Source organism: Xenopus laevis, chromosome 9_10S, assembly GCF_017654675.1.
Source record: "Xenopus laevis strain J_2021 chromosome 9_10S, Xenopus_laevis_v10.1, whole genome shotgun sequence".
Taxonomy (NCBI): domain Eukaryota; kingdom Metazoa; phylum Chordata; class Amphibia; order Anura; family Pipidae; genus Xenopus; species Xenopus laevis.
In genome coordinates, this window is record NC_054388.1 from 102,504,299 (window position 1) to 102,518,859 (window position 14,561).

Sequence of the window (14,561 nt, forward strand, 5' to 3'; positions counted from 1 at the left end):
CAACTTCAGCTCCTTTCATGACCTCGGGTCGCTCTTCAGGACTTCAATTTCGTCTCGGGTCTTTTCGTGGCTTCGGGACTTCAGAAGAGGCGGCGCGGCTTTCGCGATGTCAAGGGGGGCCCGACTATTTCAAAAAGTGCAGGACAGCCGGGCCCGGTACATAAGTACCACCTGTGCCCCCCTGAAGGCGGCATTTTTATGGTCGTCATTTTCGCAGTGAAACTTGGCAAAAAATTCCACTCATCACTACTCATTATATACACCTGACCAACTTACGCTGCCACCATAATCATGGGCCCTCGGGCGCATATAGGAAATACAACCCTCATGGACACACTAAAGGAGGGAGGTTGTTTATACAAAGCTCATTATCTCTATTTAAAGAGATACTGACATCAGAAAATAACCTTTTTTTAAACTATCATAACATTGTCTTTAAATGCTATTTCTAAAAGTATGGATGTACACTGACTGCATGGCCAGTGTATGGGACCTTAGGTAACACCTGCAGGCTTGTGATCTTTCCTTGTTTCTCTAGGGTTCATTGCCTCCCAAGAAACAAGGGAACAGAAAAGCAGAGAGACACTGTATCCGGCTGGTATTTACCTTCTCCGCACCTGGAACAGTTTGTTATTTGCATGTCTGTGAATACGAACCAAGCCAATTTGATAATTATACAAATAATTCAAATAATTTAAGGGCAAGTCAACCCCAAAATTAATAGAAAAAAAAAACCTAATTCTAAGCAACTTTCCAATATACATGTATAAACATTTTTCAGTGCTTTCAAAGTTATTTGGAATAACAATTGCTATAGAAAGCAGTATTTGCTTAACCCCTAGTTGTCTCACGAGGAAAAACTTCGGGCGACTTTGGAAAATGAATCGCTCCGAGTACCATCCTGCTGGCACTCGGAGCAGGGAAGGCAGTTCGGAGAGATTAGTCGCCCTGAAGAAGAGTAGATTTGTCACCGGGCGACTAATCTCCCCGAATCTGCCTGTGTTCCCTGACGAAATTACCCGTACTATGTTCCTGGCTAGAGTGTAATACTTTGATATATGTCTGTATCCCTTTTTTTCTGTACAGATATGGGGGAACAGGGATGTTCTTTGTTTCAGCTGGGAAAGATTTATCAAGGGTCGAAGTGAATTCTACGGAATTTTCGAAGTAAAAAAATTCAAAATTCAAAGTAATTTTTTGGATCATCGAATAGGATATTACAACTTCAAATTTACTTCGACTTCGATTCGAAGTAGAAATCGTTCAAATATTCGACCATTTGATAATCGAAGTACAGTCTCTTTTATAAAACTTCGACTTCAATACTTCGCCAAATTAAACCTCTCGAAGTGCTATTTTAGCCTATGGGGACCTTCTACAGCATTTTTCTACGTTTTTGACGTCGAAGTAAAAAATCGTGCGATCGAAAGATAAAATCGCTCGAATCATTCAATCAAAGGGTTTAATCGTTCGATTTTACTTCGACCGCAGAATAGCCAAATTCAATGAAAAAAAGTTCGAATTCGAAGTATTTTAATTAGATGGTCGAATTTCGAAGTATTTTTAACTTCAAAATTCGACCCTTGGTAAATCTGCCCCTAAATGTAGAGTCTTACTCTCATTTAAGTACTGTTCCTTTCAGTATTTTTTAAAGAAAATACTGTAATGCTTTATAAATTGGGTATTTTAAGGTTATCCCTTTGTATACAAAGTATGAGTAAAGTGAGATAGGCGAAATCTATAGGTAAGATTTCCTGCACGATGTTTCCTGCTTTGTGTGATCTTATACTGGAAAAATAGATTCAATTACTTCAAGGTCATAAAAACATGGGGAGTTTGCCTCCTATTGGATCTGCTTATAGAGCCTTTTGGAAGGGTAGAAGTTGATGGACATACGTCTAACTTGCTATGTAACTGTATAACTCAAGGGACAGCCTAGCTCGTGTTCTGTTGTCAAAGGGACATCTTGTCCCATTAGCTCTGATCTCTTACAGGTTTTCCATGCAGGTCCTCTCCTGTTCATATGAGACTTCAGGGCTCACTGTTCCCTCTTTACAGGTCAGGTGTGAGTGTGCCGCTGGTATTTACAAAGCACAGAAGCTGGCACTGACAATGCAGCCTTGTTACTCTACGATCTCACCAGGCACAAAGATCCTTTGTTCCCCAAGAAGGTGACTGCACCTTAAAGTCTTTTTCCCAGAAGTAGACACATGTAGGAGTGTAATACTCTGATATATCTCTTCACTGTCCCTTGGGATAATCTAACTGTTTAGATTAGATTTGGAGTTTATTACTTTGTCGCTCCTATAACCAGTAATCTAGTAATACAACTGGTTGCAAGGTTACTACATATGGATACTGGTAGTACAATTATTGTTCATTCTATCACACGCAGGTAGGAAACGATAAACTTGGACACTATCAATCTCCCATCAAGATACATGACAGATGGAGCACTGTCATAACAAACCCCTGAGTTATAGAAGCTCAGTTAGGCAAATTGATCCTTATTTTACTGTATTCCTCAACAGGCAGAGCTGATTGTTGGTGATCAGAGTGGAAAAAATTCACATCTGGGACCTAAAGACTGACAAGAACGAGAAATCTATTCCTGAGACTTATGTATTAACATACCTCCCAACTGTCCCTTTTTCCGAGGGACAGTCCCTCTTTTGACAGCTCAACCCGCAGTCCCTCATTTGTACTGGAAAGTCCCTCTTTTCTCTGCACTGAACAGCCAGAAAAAGAAACAAAGTTTCTCACTTATGGGTCCGTTTACTAAAGTGCGTTAAAAATATTCGCACAATATATAGACAGAATTTTCGCCAAATATGTTATCGCCAGTTTACTAACCTGCGGTAAATATAAATTTGCGAATTTTCTTGCGCAAGAATAATTGTTCGCCAGTTATCGCATTTGCTGAAAATAACGCTACGTACACATTAACGCATGGTTTACTAAACAGCGAAATGTGCTAAAGACAAAATTAACGCCAGAATATTCGCAAACTTTTACCGCCACATATGAAGTGGCGTAAAAGTATTTTTTCTGCCAGAAAATTCTCAAGGGGCAGGAAATATCCCATAATAATGTTTTTTTTTTACCCATCATTCTTTGCTGACAGGAGAGAGATCTGTAGCTATTGCTGACAGGATGTTTTGGCTTCTGCTTCTATCTGGTGCAACAGCAGCAGTTTCAGCTCAGAGTCGTATTATTGGCAGTGGCATCACAGTCCAAGGATTCGTCAGCCTCTACACTTTTTGGTTTCATTGGGATTGGCTACATTAAACTGTGCATTTCTATGAAGCAAAGAGATTGACTGGTATCATTTCCTATGATTCTATTGGCAGAAGAGTTTATATGATGCAGACATGTTTGATTGGTATTACTCTGGTGATGTTGTTGGATGGTATAATCATCAGTCAATAAAGTTTATAAGTTTTGAAGATGCATTTCTGGCCATAAATGTCACAGTAAAAATTGCCATAATAACCGCCATAAACCAAGACTATTTTATAGCATAAATATTCGCAAAAACTTAATTTTTCGCCAGAAAATTTGCAACTCGCTAAAATTACCGCTAACGTAAGCTGGTTCCTTAACGTAGTTACCGCAAGTGATCGCAATGACTTCTGAGCACATCGCTGTTTAGTAAACTTAGTCGCTGCGAATATTCTGGCGTAAAAATATTCTCAGCGATAACATGCGGAAACTTAAAGTCAGATTTACCGCACTTTAGTAAACGGACCCCTTAATTGGCTTTTAGCAGAGAGCCCAGAACAGCTAACAGGTGCAAATAAGATACTTTGTAACAATTTTAAGACACAAAAACACAGTTTAGATAAGGAGAAATATTTTCAAACTTTCATAACCTGCCAAATTTTGTAAAACAAACATGGTAAAATATTGGGAGGTATGTATTAATTCATGGCAGCTACATGGCGGCTGTCACGGTAGGTGGGGGTAGGATAAGATAGATAAGCAGCCTGGAGGAATCCATATCTTAGTGGAAAAGTAACACCAAAAAGTGTTTAAAAGTAATGAGAATATCATGTACTGTTGCCCTGTACTGGCAAAACTGATGTGTTTGCTTCAGAAACACTACTATAGTTCACATAAACAAGCTGCAGTGTAGCACAGGTTAAGTAGTGGATAACAGGTAACACCATTATGTTCTACAGAGCTTATCTGCTGTGTAACCTGAGCCTTTTCTCCTTTGAATGGCTGCCCCCATTGCTACACAGCAGCTTATTTATATAAACTATAGTAGTACTTATCTGTTATCTACTGTGTATCCTGTGCTTGAATGGCTGCCCCCATGGCTACACAGAAGCTTATTTATATAAACTATAGTAGTACTTATCTGTTATCTACTGTGTATCCTGTGCTTGAATGGCTGCCCCCATGGCTACACAGCAGCTTATTTATATAAACAATAATAGTGTTTTTGAAGCCAACACTGCGTTATATTTGTATTACTTTAAAACACTTTTATTTTTTGATGTTACTGTTCCTTTAATACAATCTGGGAAAGCCTGCCGGGACCTTGCTGATTCTGAAAAAGAATTGAGTGTTAAAGCAATGCATATTTGCCTGTGGGTTCTAGGTTACCTATATACACTAAAGTTGGCCATACACGGGCTGATAAAATCTGAAGACAGACAAAGTCTGTACCTTATTGGCAGTTGTATGGGGATTACAATGGTTAGAGAGACAAGGTACCCCAGAATATATTGTAAATATCTCACGAATAGTAGATGTGGTCCGGGTGCACCAGCCCCAGCCCCCCAGCTTTAGGGAGTAGCACGCCAGAAAATACGAAGAAAGAACAGGGCTGCCCGGCATTCAAACAGATCCACAGGACCAGAAAAGTTAAAAAAAACATGAACTTACTGCACCACAATAAAACAAATGATTAATGATTTCAAAGTTGGCCACATGGGGTCTAGGGATGTAGCGAACGTCGGAAAAAAAGTTCGCGAACATATTCGCGAACTTGCGCAAAAACGCGAGCGGTTCGCGAACGGTTCGCGAACCCCATAGACTTCAATGGGAAGGCGAACTTTAACATCTAAAAAAAAAATTTCTGGCCAGAAAAATGATTTTAAAGTTGTTTAAAGGGTGCAACGACCTGGACAGTGGCATGCCAGAGGGGGATCAAGGGCAAAAATGTATCTGAAAAATCTGCCTGTGTGTGCTTGGAAGAGATAGTGTAGGGGGAGAGCTGTTAGTGATTTCAGGGACAGATGATAGTAAGTTTGCTGGCTAGTAATCTGCTTGATACTGCTCTGTATTGGAGGGACAGAAGTCTGCAGGGATTTGAGGGACATTTTAGCTTAGGTAGCTTTGCTGGCTAGTAATCTACTGTTCTCTTTAAACAACTGCCATACGTTGACCTTGTAGGCATTGTTTGCCCAGTTTTTTTGGACGCAGCCACTGAAGCACAGTTGCCAGAAAAAATATGCCATATAAATGCTGAAAATAGTCATTTTTCGCCATACGTTGACCTTGTAGACATTGTTTGCCCAGTTTTTTTGGTTGCAGCCACTGAAGCACAGTTGCCAGAAAAAATATGCCATATAAATGCTGAAAATAGTCATTTTTTGTGTGGTTTTTCTAGAGACGATAATATTATCAATATTTAGACAAAATGTGAACAAGCTCACACAGCTAGATGGCGGGTTGAAGAAAACAGTGTGCAAATAATGCCTACAAGGTCAACGTATACACTACTACAGCGGTGGATACGGATTACGTAAAATATATTATGGCTGCTTGAAAAAAGTCACTCCGGTGTTTTTTCTGGAGACGGTAATATTATGGATATTTAGACAGAATGTGAACAAGGTCACACAGCTAGATGGCGGGTTGAAGAAAACACTGTGCAAATAATGCCTACAAGGTCAACGTATACACTACTACAGCGGTGGATACGGATTACGTAAAATATATTATGGCTGCTTGAAAAAAGTCACTCCGGTGTTTTTTCTGGAGACGGTAATATTATGGATATTTAGACAGAATGTGAACAAGGTCACACAGCTAGATGGCGGGTTGAAGAAAACACTGTGCAAATAATGCCTACAAGGTCAACGTATACACTACTACAGCGGTGGATACGGATTACGTAAAATATATTATGGCTGCTTGAAAAAAGTCACTCCGGTGTTTTTTCTGGAGACGGTAATATTATGGATATTTAGACAGAATGTGAACAAGGTCACACAGCTAGATGGCGGGTTGAAGAAAACACTGTGCAAATAATGCCTACAGGGCAAATAATGCCTAAAAGGTCAACTTATACACTACTACAGCGGTAGTAAAATAAAAAAAAGTAAAATAAAAAAAAAATGAATATTAAAAAAAAAAATTAAAGTTGGTGCTGCTGAACTACTAGGAGCAGCAGATTAGCACACCAGTCCCACTCCCCAACACTGCTAGACTAATAGCACTGGGCTCTTATAGTAGTAGTAGTAGTAGTAGTAAAACAACAAAAAAATAAATAAAAGCAGTCCTTACAAGGACTACTGTTATTGCAGCAGTCAGCAGATGAGATCAGAAGCAGGACAGCTGCCCACTGCAGCTACATACAGAGCACTGCAGTAGAAGGTAGATTACTAGCCAGCAAAGCTACCTAAGCTAAAATGTCCCTCAAACCCCTGCAGACTTCTGTCCCTCCAATAACAGAGCAGTATCAAAACGATTACTAGCCAGCAAACTTTCAACTGTCCCTGAAATCACTAACAGGCAGCAGCTCTCTCCCTACACTATCTCTTCAGCACACACAGGCAGAGTGAAAAAACGCTGCAGGGCTTCGGTTTTTATAGGGAAGGGGAGTGGTCCAGGGAGAGCTTCCTGATTGGCTGCCATGTACCTGCTGGTCTGGGGTGAGAGGGCAAAAAAAAGCGCCAACAATGGCGAACCCAAAATGGCGAACGTCGCGCGACGTTCGCGAACTTCCGGCGAGCGCGAACACCCGATGTTCGCGCGAACAAGTTCGCCGGCGAACAGTTCGCGACATCTCTAATGGGGTCACCATCTTGTAACTTTGTTATACATCTTTGCAAGACCAAGACTGTGCACATGCTCAGTGTGATCTGGGCTGATTTGGCATCATCATAAATGATCAAAACAGCACAAGTCAAATAATATCTGCCAGAAGCCGATACAGCAAGACTGATTAATAATCAGAATATACAGACTGCACTGGGTCCTGTGTTGTCATGTAATCTAATGTGGATTTTATAGTTTTTGTATTGTTTAATACAAACTTTCTCCAACTCTGCAGAAGCAGTGTCTGCAGCAAAATAATCCTCCAAATAGAATCCCAGTTTATCTGTTTAAATCTGGCTCCATGATCTTTGTCCCTGCAGCTGGAGTTGGAAACAGTAAAGTGGATGTAAAGGCAAAAATAAAATCCAATACAAATCTACACATTCGCCGACTGCTTTACAGGGAAACAAACAAAGCTGCTTGAGTTCTGCATGGCTGGGAAGTAAGGCGGGGGCTCCCCCTGCTGTTCATAAATATGATTATTTCCCTACAGAGCAGTTAGGGACCGTCACATTCCTTGAATGTGGCTCATGGGTAAAAAAGGTTGGGGGTCCCTGCTCTAGGGGCATATACTGATCGGCCATCTTCTTGACCCTATACATGTGACAGTAAGCTGCAGGCTCAGTTTGGAGTCATTGTTGTCCCATGTCTGATTAGCTCTATTATGCCATGGAATATGATAACACACATTTTTAGCCATTTACAGCTAGCCTAAGGCCAATATCAAGCCAGACAATTTATCAGGAAAAGGTAGGAATGGCAGAGCACAGTATTGGTACTAGTGATGGGTGAATTTACTCGCCAGGCGCAAATTTGCGGTGAATTCCCGCAATTCGGCGCAGACGAATAAATTCGCGAAACTGGCGCAAAAATTCGCCGGCATAAAAAAAATGTACGCCAGCGTCAAAAATGAGCCATTTTGTGAATTTCATGGGAAATTCGCAAATTATTCAGCGAAGCAAAACGCCACAAATTCACCCATCACTAATTGGTACATGTTACAATAATATTTGCCGTATGTAAGTTTTCCTCCATTAAATTCATTCATGTTTTTATCGAACAGGGAAATGTTTACCTGTGAAAAGTGTTGGCTTAAAAATGCTGAGATATGCTAATATATATCCATACACCCCACATATACACAACATTATCATCTGACCATGATGTATAGTTTTTGTAGCACATGTTGTTACCTTGACTTATAACATGGAAATGTTCTTCCCTGTCTCATTTCTCACAGCATCCCCCGATAACTTGGCGCGGCTGTGGTGTATCGAAACCGGCGAGATCAAGCGATTGGGGTAACCAATGTCTGCCATAGAGCATTGATAGACACTGACTGTGTTTTTGTTGTACAGACAGGGGCATGGATTTGATTTCTTTTGCCCTTAAGGGAACCTTGGTAAGCAAAACAAACATTCCTGTCGACCACTCACTTCTGGCCCTATATTGCAGCACCTTTTTTTTAGAAGGAAAGGCTAAAACTAAGTAAGCCTCTGTCAAAAGAAACAGCACATTTCTTTCAATTGTCGGTCACTCCAGCCTTTATACATTACATTTTTGGCTAACTAACTATATTAGAAACATGTTTTATTGTGCACAGCCTATCTATTTACCCAGTTTTTATTTTTACCCTGAACATTTCCTTTAATGAAGTATTTCTAGGGAACATAAAAGCTGACATCTTTAGCTACAACTTGCAACGTGTTTTCCAGACAAGACTACAGCAATCAAGAGGCCCGTGTGCCATTGCCCTTGAACAGACAGAACAGACTAATACTAAAGATGAGTCGCTTGTCCTTTATTAATTGCATTATCCATTTATCGCTGGCTCTTCTGTACCCGCAAAGGAATTCCAATGGCACACAGGACTGTGAGAAATCTTCAAAAATTTATTTCAATGCGGAGTGCGATGCAACGTTTCGGGGAGTAGAACCCCTTTGTCAAGCAATGTTGGCCTGAGCGACAACCCTAAATGGTTCAAATCGTCTCTGCCGTTGGAGAGCTTTATACTCATATACCTCGGCCTGAGGTGTAATTAATATAAAGGAAGCCGGCCGTACAACAGCTGATTAATATGTATTAGCCAAGGTTTCACTGGTTACAGTAGATCAGGGGACTTTGTTTAGACAGCAGGTAAAACATGTCTGAACCCAGCAGAGCTGATAGCAAACATGCTGCATTAAGAAAAAATAAACTGCTTCATGTATTGCATGTGCCATTTCTATAATAAGTATATTTTCCTGTATCTATTTCTATGTACCTGTCCTTTAATGTATTTTTATGGACCCGCAGGAGCCACCCTGCATACCTCCCAACTGTCCCTTTTTCGGAGGGACAGTCCCTCTTTTGACAGCTCAACCCACAGTCCCTCATTTGTACTGGAAAGTCCCTCTTTTCTCTGCACTGAACAGCCAGAAAAAGAAACAAAGTTTCTCACTTAATTGGCTTTTAGCAGAAAGCCCAGAACAGCTAACAGGTGCAAATGAGATACTTTGTAACAATTTTGAGACACAAAAACACAGTTTAGATAAGGAGAAATATTTTCAAACTTTCATAACCTGCCAAATTTTGTAAAACAAACATGGTAATTAGGGGGTGTGGCCACAGAAAGGGGTGTGGTCAAAAAATTGCTGCGCTACGTGCAGAATAAAAATTTTTTGTCCCTCTTTTTACTTCCAAAATGTTGGGAGGTATGACCCTGCACCAACTCTATTGGCTTAGTTGGTATGAAAGCAAGATATCGCTCAGGCCTTGTTACACAACAGACTCATGGCTATTGCAATGTGAGGCTTCAAGAGATGCAGGGCCAACTAATCAATAATGATACTGACATCATCAACGAACTTTATTTAACATTACATACAAAAAAAAAACCTGTACCTATGAAGTGGGGGGGGTAGATGTAGGAGGAGGAACGGGCTGCAGGTGGGCCTGGCGTCTTCCATTCTAAAACACAAAACCCAGTAACTGAAAAGAGGTCAATTATTTCACTCTATGCTGGGGCTGATTTACACGGGACTGGTGCAAAATTGTGCAAATGCAGTAGCCCAGAGCAACCTGGAAGTTCTTTTATTTTCTAACTGCTTAAAACGAACTACACTTGCAATATTCAGCGTCTAGGTTTGTAAATGAAGCCTCGTGTCAGCGGAGACCTAATGGATCAGGATGGACTGGGTTATAAACTGTATTAAGTTCTATCTGTACTTCTCAGTACTATGGTAGAAATATAAGAGCTGGAGGGATGGTTCGTACAGTAGGGAGATCTCCTGGTCTCCTAATAGGCCTGTCCGACCCTGAATAGCCCTGTCTATATTCGCTCATCTTCTTTATTTCTCTGTTGCAAGAATGCCTTAAAATGCCAGTGCCAAAACCGTTATGTCCTATGGTTAGTTGAGGAGAGAGGCCACACACTCCGGCTAATGTAAAACTGCAATTCCCATCGTCTTTGCACTAGTTCAGCAAGGGAGGTGGTTGTAGGGGTTGCATTGCGTTAAAACCCAAAGTACAAAAATGCAGTTGCCTCTGCCTGGCTGACATCTCCTCGTCTCTACTGCTCTGCACTTCTGTTACTACTATGGAGGCTCTAATGAGCGGGCTTGGCTGGATGAACTGTGCATTGTGGCTGATACACAAGGTTACCGAATACACACAAGACAACTCCTACAGGGAACATTACAAATTATGTGCAAACTTCTGCTGAAAGGTTAATGTTGGGCACAAGGTGCAGGGCTTCAACGCTGCGTGGTGTTGCTTTAGTCAGGCAGATAGTAGAAACAAACGGAGACGCAGATGTTATTGGGGAAACAGATATCAATGCAGAGGTAAATCAGGCGTTGCCTGGCTGGACCTACGGAAACCAGAGGATAACATGGAGTTAGGTGACAGAATGCAAACCTGACAACGTGATTCATATTCTTGATCCTTTTTAAATTTCAATATGCAAATTGGAGTTTGGATCTGATTAGCATCCGAGCATTCTTCTGAGTAAGCTTCAGCTCCCCACTGTACATGGTCAGTTTGGGCTCAGTTTTGGCCAGGAGGATTTTGATGTGCAATTAGAAGTGACCAATCAGTGGCAGGACACCATCACACAGATTTGAGTTTGTGTGGATTTGTTCATTAATTAAAAATATGGTGGTTTTGGGACTTGTGAGCTATATATGGGTTAGCACTTTAAGTGAGGGGAGACAGTTTTATGAAGAACGACCCAGTTATGAAACAAAAAGTTTACTTAAACATGAATGGGGGAGCTGGTTCCTCATGCTGGAGACCCTGGTTAGAATCCTGGTGGCAACGTCTTGTGAACCTAGACAAGTCACTTACTTTCTTGATGTTCTGGCACAATTAGTGTTTCCCTGACTGCAGTAAAATCCCTATAAAGCACCATGGGAGAAAAGTGCTCTATAAATGATTCCATTTCCCCTTTAGAATAATGTGCAATATACTGTCTTTAGCAGTTGTAGTAATAGAATGAGAGTAGAAGGTGTGACATGATTGGGTCCTTTTTTCTTTTGTTGCTGAGGTACAAGACAGACTCACCTTCACTCTTCTTCACCCAGTACATGGGCAGCTGGTCACACAACATTTGCACTGCTTCCCCTACAAGCTCATAATTGACTTTCCGACTTCCCAAGATCCCGAGGAACTCCCGGTAAAACCGTGTCCTGTTATGCTGTAAAAGGATCCCCTCGTCCTATTAAAAATAACCATCATAAGTGTTGTGGTCAGTAAACTCTGGTCTTCCGACCCTCTACTAAGGGCTGCTCCTGCCATGAAGAAGAACTACTGATTAGAAACCACACTGGTAGTCTAATAATTGAAGCAAATCCCATCAACAATGTCCCAACAACTAGTGAAAAGACTCCTTAAAAAGTATACTGTTATAGCAGCAAATGCAAGACCAACTCTAAATGAATCCCCTTGGTTTGGGAATAAGATGTTGGGCAGCCAGGTGTCCACATACTTTTGGCCATATTGCGTAGTTGTTTGGCTCAGTACTCTCCACATTGTCTTAAAAAGGGCTACAATTGGGCAAAGAGTCATAAACATAAGGAGAGCACCCACCTTTGGATCAGACATGTTTAGAATGGACTGGATATTTTCAAAGTCATGTCCATCCATCTTGCGCAGGAAGCAAGATCTCTCACCTGCGGCCCTGTAGCAAACCAAGCTCTGTAGAGGAGAAACAATGAAAAATAATACTCTGGAGAAGATGCTCAGAGAGGTGGCCACAGGCAGATTTAAGAGCTGCTGATTCGTCCCCTTTAGATTTTCCACATATGGGACCCACCGACAGGCATTCCAAACAAATATCTGCCTGAAAATTGTCCAGATATCTATCAGGTAGGTCTGAAAATCCTGTGAGACGTGAGACGAGGAATGCATTGGCACATTGATCGGATCAGGTGCCTGCTTAGCCCCCAAGGAATGATCTGATTGTCCATAGATCGGATTCGGCAAAGCAAGAGTCCATTCAGGCCCAAGCAAGGACATTTGGCCATGTATGGCCATTTTAACAAAACAAGGAAAACAAAATTCTCTTTAATTGTATCGGAGTCTGTAAATTCCCCTCCTGCCTTACACCAGGCACCTATTTCAGTGCTCCCTATGTGACAGGTGTAGAAAAAGAGAAGGACACACAAGATCTGCCTCTCTGGCAAGGTCAAGCCTGATCTGAATATTTGACCCTCAAGCCAATGATTGGATCATTTTGGGGCCAATATAATGCCACTGGACAATGAACGCATTGAGAAATAATGCGACCCTTTTTGCAATAAATGTATCCCCCCAACAAAACATTAATATCTGAACAAACCAGCATTACAGCACAGTTTGGTCACATACAGTACATGGACCAGTGGGTTATCAAATTGTTCTATTATGACCTAATTGTCGCCCACTTTCTACCTGTAGGTGTGGGTAACTTTAAGCACAAAGCCCACACTCACATGCTTACTGTCGAAGAGTACTACGGAGGTCTGATTCCTGGAGGTCACCCTGTAGGTCACAGTGTTCCTTGTTCTGTCTGTAACTGCAGACTGGTTCATGGGGGAGCCTTGGGGGTTCTTGAAGGTCAGACGGACAACCTGTAAATGAGGCTGAACACAACAGAGCAGTCAGTTGAACAAATGCATGTGAGAAGTATAAGGTATCTCTGTTGTATTAACACAAAAATCTATGAACCAAGTAATAGTAAAGGGAGGATCTCCACTCTCCCATTCCTGGTCTAGATGAATGCGTCTCCAGAATCTGCTTCCCTCCAGCTAGCTGTCTTAATAAAACTACTACTCAAAACTCTCAGCTAAAGTATAGACAACACACAGCATCTGAACATTTGTTCTTTTACCAAAAGTGATTGCCCTTACTGCGCTGATCTATAACGAGCCTCAAAATTTCTGCTAATTGCGTTATTCCACTCTAACCAACATCTCCTGAGCTGCGTAGGGCAGATTCCTGCATTGTAGAACAAGAATAATACTCATAATGTAACTTGTGCTGCTGACCCCTACTGACCATGAGAGGAATGAAATCAGTACTGCTAGGAAATGAAAAGAACATATTTGTTTACCACTTCTCCAAATTATTTGGTGTAGACTACAACTCTATAGTCTTTGGCTATAAACCCTATATTGATGATTTGTTATATGGTGGAAAATTGACATAATTGAGCCACACTTCAGATTAGCCCATGCCACATCTATTACATCTGACTACACCAGCCTTCAAACTCCATGAAATTTGCCTTTCAGCCATTAGATGAAGTGTGCCAGGGCAAACTGGGGCATGTCCTAAAATGCACCTAGGTTAAATTTCTTTAAATGCCAGGAGGTTGCAGAAACAGCCTCTTGTTTATTGATGTAAGTTTCTCCAGTGTTTGTGTGTGTCTGGCCACAAAAAACCCTCAGATTTATTGCTCAGGTTTGGCCTTATTGCCATTGAATAATAACAGCAGGGACAATACTAAATGCATACAGTGACCCATTCAGACTTTATGAACCCTTGTAGCTTCTGAAATAGAGAACTGAAGGAAATCTGTGGTCACCATGCAAGGGCAGCTACCCACGGTAACTATGAGTGAGGTGGAAAGTCCATGGAGAAGACTCGCATTAGAGCCAATTCACTTCCTTCATCGAGTCAGTAGGGGAACTGATGGATCCCTCACATCCTCCCTGCCTTATCAAGAAGTCGCTTGTTTCAGGAAGGAATAGATGAAAAATGAGAACATAGTGAGAGTTCTCTGGCAAAAGAAATGCGCTGTTTGTGCCCCCGCCCCAAGGCTCTTCATTGGCAGGCTCAGAACTTCTGTCTACAGTGACATTAAGACTCAGCTCATTCATAAATACTGTGTATATTAAGGGCTTGATTCTGAGATTGTGATACGCATCCCTATTAGATCTTGGAGCTCAAGCTGTGGAATCTAAATCCCAATGGCTCTGTTTCAACCGGTGACACTTATACCATGGGTTTTTAAAGGTTATTTGTCTTTCAGACAGTTGGGTAAATAC

At 41.3% G+C, this 14,561-nt stretch overlaps 1 protein-coding gene across 1 annotated transcript; it reads right to left on the minus strand.

The window, feature by feature from the left end:
- Positions 1–9,944: 9,944 nt before the first annotated feature.
- bricd5.S (BRICHOS domain containing 5 S homeolog) lies at positions 9,945–13,111 on the minus strand. Its single transcript, XM_018239287.2, has 4 exons — positions 13,005–13,111; positions 12,121–12,228; positions 11,596–11,749; positions 9,945–10,903 (listed from the first exon to the last, which is right to left on the minus strand). The coding sequence occupies exons 1-4, from the start codon at positions 13,101–13,103 to the stop codon at positions 10,809–10,811; spliced, it is 456 nt and encodes a 151-aa protein (XP_018094776.2). The 5' UTR covers positions 13,104–13,111; the 3' UTR covers positions 9,945–10,808.
- Positions 13,112–14,561: the final 1,450 nt, after the last annotated feature.

Bases quoted from the DNA above. Each gene is read 5' to 3' on its own strand.
- bricd5.S (XM_018239287.2), bottom strand. From the start codon at position 13,103: ATGAACCAGTCTGCAGTTACAGACAGAACAAGGAACACTGTGACCTAC. The intron at 12,229-13,004 runs GTGAGTGTGGGC...TCTCCTCTACAG, and splicing joins TACTCTTCGACAGTAAGCAT to AGCTTGGTTTGCTACAGGGC. The intron at 10,904-11,595 runs GTGAGTCTGTCT...TGGTTTCCGTAG, and splicing joins CTGGGTGAAGAAGAGTGAAG to GTCCAGCCAGGCAACGCCTG.